Below are 6,752 nucleotides of genomic sequence, written 5' to 3' on the forward strand. Positions count from 1 at the left end.
GCGGACAGGGCCGGCGCTAGGTATAAGCGGATTAGGCTTGCGCCTAGGCTCACTCATTTTATTATTATTTTTATATAACAAGGGCTCACTCATTTTAAGGGCTCAATAAAAATATACCTTTTTAAAATATACATATTTTTTAATAATTTTTAAAAATATTATTTATTTTTATAATAAGAGTCCAATTTTTTTTTTATTTTTTGGTCTATGGTCTATTTTAACTCAGGGCCAGTCTTATGTGCAGATGCGGATGATCGTGCTTAAAAAACTAGAAAGAGAAAGATAGATGGAGGGAGGTGCAAAGAGTAAATGCAGTGGACGGTGTCTTCGAGCTTGGTGAAATGGGGATTGGAAGAACAAGATGAGGCATAAAGAGAAGAAAAAAAAATAATTTGTATGATTTTAAAATAATTATTTTAGTTTTAAATTATTTTTAATTAAAAATTATAATTTGAATTGCTCCGGTAATTTCTCCCATAATTTTTATGTGAGTTGCTATGTAGATTTTGGTTACGATTTAAATTGCTCTATTCTTTCGTAAAAAAAAAAAAAACCAAAATATATTACCTAATTTTATACAATACAATTTTAAAAAAGAAAAACACTAAAGTAAACAAAATCAAACAACATTATTATTCTAATTGAGACCATTGATAAAAATGGAAGCAAAAAGATCCATTTGATGCTTCTTCAAAACCAAACCAACCTCAATGCCTCCGCTTCCATCTCCACATTCCGCCATTGAAATAGCTCCATTCTCTATAGATACGAAAACCACCTTCTTTGGCCGACCCCATCCAAAATCTATGCTGTAAAGTTCCAACTTCGGCGACCCAGCTACTCCGACATGGCAACAATTCTCCGACGAAGTAGCTATTATCCTCGATATCACTTCCTCTGTTTCGCTCTGTAAATCCTTCTCTTTCCCCACACTTTTCACTAAATCACTCACCTTTTCCACAAGAACAGTGAATGTCGACTCCTCCTCTCTCATGTCGTCGTAATTTGCCTTGATTACCACGCAATTACCGAAGTAATTTTCCGGCACCGGAGGTGTTAAACGATTCCGGTAATCGACGGCGAAATCTAAAAAGACTTTACTTTTAGTTTTATCTCCATCTGTTGCTTTGAGAAAACAATCGAACATGTAAGCGTAAGTAAGAACAAAAGAAGATAAATGAAGGTTATTTGGATTTGTCACCCTTCGACGGAGTTTATCTATATCTGATCGACTTAGTTCGAAAATGGTTCTGTATAATTCATCAAGATCAGAGCTTTGACTTGATTCAGATTGAAACAGTTTTGGGTTGTTTCTACAATCTGAGGACGTTGATCCAGGATTCCCTATCCAATAATTCAAGACCTTCATTTCAAACCCAGATGGGTCTTTTATAACAGTCCGATCATAAAACGGTGTAAGCTTCTCCGGTAACAATGGCGGATTATTCTCTTTAGTTAAGTAAGCCCAGGATTTTATAAACATAGTCGCGGATTTCCCATCTCCAACACCATGATGGGTAGTGAGGCCAATACAAAATCCCTTATTAGGAAAAACAGTGATTTGAAGAGCCATTACAGAAACCCCTGTTTCCGAAACATGTAATGGAGAAACCAAAGGTCGAACCTTTGAGGCTTGAAAGGGTTGGTTTGAGGAAAGGGTGTCAAAGTCAGCATTGGATTCGGCCACTGAGATTGAAACGACGTCGCCTGGTGTGTAAAGAGCGATTGGTTTGGGGGAATGTTGAGGCCATGTTAGCTTTCCGGCTAGAGGTAAAAAGTGTTGGAGTGTGAGAGAGAGTGAGTGTTTGAGTTTTGGGAGAAGAGAGTTCAAGAAAAATGTAGTGTCTTTGGGAAGAGAATAGAAGAAGAGAGATTGGACTGGTGGGAATTTGAACCACAAGGTATCGAAGCTGGTTAATGGGAGAGTGAAGTGGGTGGTGGCCGTGAATGGAGCCACATGGGTGACCTCAAGTATTTTGGTTGAGGCCATGGCCATGGTTGAGTAGTGAGTAGCATATGCAAACTTACTGTATATATACAGAACTTAAAGGCTTGGTTGAGGCCATGGCCATGGTTGAGTGGTGACTAGCATGTGCAAACTTACTATATATATATAACTTAAAGTCACATATGTTAACTAACTATGAGGGGTTACTTATAAAAAGTATTGTCTAATAATAATGCCCGTATTTATAGAAAAATGTTAAAAAAACACGGCGTTTGGTTGGGAGGAATGAAAATATAGGAATATGAATGGGAATGGGAATGGGAATAGGAATGGAATGGAATAAAATTTAAAATGGACAAAAAAAATTGATAAAAAAATAATTAATTTTTTTTTCTTGTTACATTGGAATGGTCATTCCTTCCATTTTAAAATGGAATAGCCATTCCACCAAAATGGTGGAAAGAGCATTCCATTGGAATGCCATTCCAATACTTTAAAATGCAACCAAACAAAGGAATGGAATGAAAATTATTTCCTTTCCATTCCATTCCATTTCATTACCTCCAACCAAACGCCACCTGTATACGATTAATTAACGATATTTTTTAAAAATTATTTCTTTAAATTATATAAAACTCGATATTTAATTATATTAATAATAATATAATATCTAAAAAAATATTCTATATAAATCCAAATTGTTATCATTATTATTGAAACAATGAATAAGAAAGAATAAATAAAATATATATTTTTTTTTTTTAAGGAATAAATAAAATATATTGAAACAATGAAAAAATAGAAAATATAGTACAGTTCTTTCTATATAAATCCAAATTGTTATCATTATTATTGAAACAATGAATAAGAAACAATAAATAAAATATATTGAAACAATGAAAAAATAGAAAATATAATTTCTTGAAAAGCTAACCTTACCAACTCCAGGATTATAGATATATATATATAGATAGATTGTTATCATTGTACGGATGATAATAATTGTTACCAACTGCTTTGAAAAAAGGAAGTAAACTATGCTCAATTATTATTTTTGGTTGTTGAGTATATTGATTATATTGTTGTAATCTTAACACAAATAATAATTTTTTTAAAAAAATTTTAAACATAAAAATATAATTTCTTACAAAAAATAATAATACCTTATGTAAGTCCAAAAAAAAAATCAAAGAATTGGACCCCATCCGCCCAGTCCAATCTCATTATTACAATATCATGTAGAAATCCAATAACTCCACCTAATTTGTTAAAAAAAAATAGAAAAAGGGTAAATACCGTTTTAGACTTTCTGTTTTACAAAAGTTACTAATTGGACCCTATATTTTGTTAAATGACAAAATGGACCCTGTATTTTTTAAAATAGTACAAATAGGACTCTGAATTGATTTTTTGTCAAAATAAAGTATAATTATAATTCGATCTAAAAGTGCTATGACAAAACTGTTTACATTTTTTGTATCTGTTCGTATTAAGCATTGTCTTCAAGTTGGTTGTATTAAAAAAAATGTCATCAAAAATTAAGCTCAGGGTCCTATTTTTACTATTTTAGAAAATACAGGGTCCATTTTGTCATTTAACAAAACACAGGGTTCAATCTATAACTTTTGCAAAACACAGGGTCCAAAATAGTATTTACCCTAAAAAAAAGCAAATTAAATAGAAATTTCTCTTTACAGTTTTGTGTTTGGTATATTATATATTATTAATTTTAATATATTATTTGTATTAATATTTATCTATACATTAAATAAAGGAATAATTACATAAGCATATTTTTTGTAAAATATTTACATTTTTACGTTCAAAAAATATTTTTTTACATTTTTACGGTTTTCCAAAAAAACACGAAAACAACATAAAATCAACAAGAAAACTACATAAAAGTAACATGAAAATAACATCAAAATAACAATAAAAAAATAACAAAAGATAACATACATATAACAAAAAATTAACAACAAATGAACAGTATTTTAACATAAAAAGACCGTATTTAATGTAAATAAAATCAAAAAAATCGTAAAAATGTTTAAAATTCCGTGAAACCGTATTTTTGTTATTTTTTTTATTGTTTTTGTGCATTTGTGAAATTAACCCTTAAATAAATTTCCATCTTAGTTTATTTTGCATTGCCGTGTTTGTTATTATTGTAAAATTTAAAAGAAAAAATTAGTGACATATAAATTATTTATCGATTTTGTTTATTATGATTTTTATAAGGACTTATTAAAAATTACAAATATAAATCAGGAGCCCAAAAAAGAAAAGAGAAATTGAAAAAGGAAGCCATAGCAAAAAATCAGATTGGTTCTCTTAATAAGTATTTTAATACACTTAATATAAAGAATTGTGTGAATGATATTGAGATTGAGAATCAATATGATATTACAAGTAATGAGAATGAAAAAACTTCAAGTGAGGAATAAAAATGAAGAAGGAAATCAAACAATGAATGAGAATGAAAAAACTTCAAGTAATATATTCAATTTTCCTTTTGATATTAATGATCTAGGAAATAGGGATAGGATTGCCATATTAATATGAGTGACTTTATAGTTGAAATAGGTTCAAAAAGAGTCCTTAAAGATGTACTAGGGATGATTTTGGTAGGTATTTTTCTAATGTGCATTATATTAGAGAATTACTAAATGGAGAGAAACAAGATAGAAAGTGGTTAGTATATTCAATTCTTTAAATAAAGTATTTTATTTTTGTTGTAAATTATTTGCAACAAAGAATCATCTTGTGAACTTTTTAGCTGAGGGAGGTTTGAATGATTGACATAATATTTTTAATAGACGAAAAAGTCATGAACGAAGTAAACAACACAGTGAGTCAATTGCTAGTTGGGTGGAATTAGAAAAGTGATTGAAAATGAAGTTAACAATTGATGCAAGTCTAGAAGAACAAGTCTATCAAGATAGAAATATGTATTAGAGAGAATAATTGCTATTGTGAAAAGACTTGGACAAAATAATTTAGCATTTCGAGGGAGATGGTGAAAAATTATATGAGAATAACAATGAAAATTTCTAACAAATTATAGAATTACTTGCTGAATTTAATCTAACTATGCAAGAATATGTTCATCGCATTTTGAGAGGTGAGATTCATTATCATTATTTGAGAACAAGAATAAAAATTAAATGATACAGTTATTGGCAAATGAGGTGAAAGGCTTGATAATTAGTAGAATTAAAGAAGCAAAATATTTTTCCGTCATACTAGGTTGTACTCCAAATGCAAGTAATGATGAACATATGTCTCTTGTTGTAAGATGTATGAGTATTTCAGAAACTCAAATATTTGTTGACGAGTATTTTTTAGAATTTATAAAGGTTCATGACACATCAGGGCTTGGTTTTCTTAATGAACTTTTAGATGCATTAAATATTCTTGGACTTGATGTTGATAATATAAGAGGACAAGGATATGACAATGGGTCTAATATGAAAGGAAAAAATAAAGGTGTACAAACTAGACTACTTGAAATGAATCCTAGAGCAGTTTAGACTCCTTCTGCTTCTCTTTCTCTTAATCTTTTACTTTTTGATATGGCTCATTGTTGTCCCAAAGTTGTGTCTTTTTTTAGTGTGGTACAACGAATCTGCTCATTGTTTTCAGCTTCTACAAAAAAGATGGAAAGTTTTTAGAGATCATGTATCGGGTCTCATTGTTAAGCCAGTATTAGAAACACGTTGGAAAAGTCGTGTTGACAGTGTTAAAGCAATAAGATTTCAAGCTCCACAAAAAGTGATGCTGTGACTTTAGAAATATATAATATTTAGAATTTCGAGTTCTTGGTGAGCATGGTTATTTGGTATGATTTGTTATTCTTGTTAATAATGCTAGCAAGATCTGCAAAGTGAAAATATGTGAATTGATGCCGCTATCAAAGAGTTAAAGATTCTTCTTTCATTTCTTTAAGGGCCGTTTTGTACGCGGGATTGGACTAGATTGAATTTGGAAATGATTTGACTGGACTGGACAAGATTAGATAATGCTGAAAGTAATCATTTGTTTGGTTTAAGAATAGATTGGACTATTTTATTTATTTCTTTTTAGAAAAAAAAACTTAAATTAAAATAAAAATATATAATAACAAATTAAAATAAATATATATAATAATAAATAAATAAAAATGAAAAATTTACAACAAAAAACAAAAAATAAATAATAAAAATAATTAAATTATAACATAAAATAAAAGAATATATCCTATACAATCAAGTATATATAATAAAATAGTTTATCATGTTTTTTATTTAACAAATAATTAAAATAGTAAAATAAAAATACTTGAATAATATAAAATTCTTTATGTTAAACACTAATTTAATATAAATATTAATTTTCTAATAATTTAAAAATAATATATAATTTTATTGTCATATTGTTTCTCTTAAAATTAATTTAAGTAACTATTGTTTAATTAATAATATTTTAAATTTTGAAAGCTTATGTATAATTCAAAATTATACATTTTTACTAATTTTAATGAATAAGTTTTTGATAAAAAAAATTATAAATAAATGTGTGAATTCTTTCATTTAAATTCTTATTAAATTAAAAATATAGTAGTAAAATCAAAATTAAAAAAAAAAACAATAAAAAGAAAATCTCACCTGCATGGGATTATTTATCCCCTCCTCTGTTAGATGGGATAAATAATCTCATACATATGAGATTATTGGATTAGTTATCAGACTTTCAACATGTCCAAACCTCTTGGATTGGACAAATTATCTCGCCTAATCCAAATTCAATCTCACGTACCAAACGG

General features: G+C 28.6%; 1 protein-coding gene across 1 annotated transcript; it reads right to left on the reverse strand.

The window, feature by feature from the left end:
• Positions 1–637: 637 nt before the first annotated feature.
• LOC115712386 (phenolic glucoside malonyltransferase 1) lies at positions 638–1,996 on the reverse strand. The gene has a single exon (XM_030640659.2). It carries the CDS (start codon positions 1,994–1,996, stop codon positions 638–640), a length of 1,359 nt encoding a protein of 452 aa, XP_030496519.2.
• Positions 1,997–6,752: the final 4,756 nt, after the last annotated feature.

This window comes from Cannabis sativa, chromosome 4, assembly GCF_029168945.1.
Source record: "Cannabis sativa cultivar Pink pepper isolate KNU-18-1 chromosome 4, ASM2916894v1, whole genome shotgun sequence".
NCBI classification, from domain to species: domain Eukaryota; kingdom Viridiplantae; phylum Streptophyta; class Magnoliopsida; order Rosales; family Cannabaceae; genus Cannabis; species Cannabis sativa.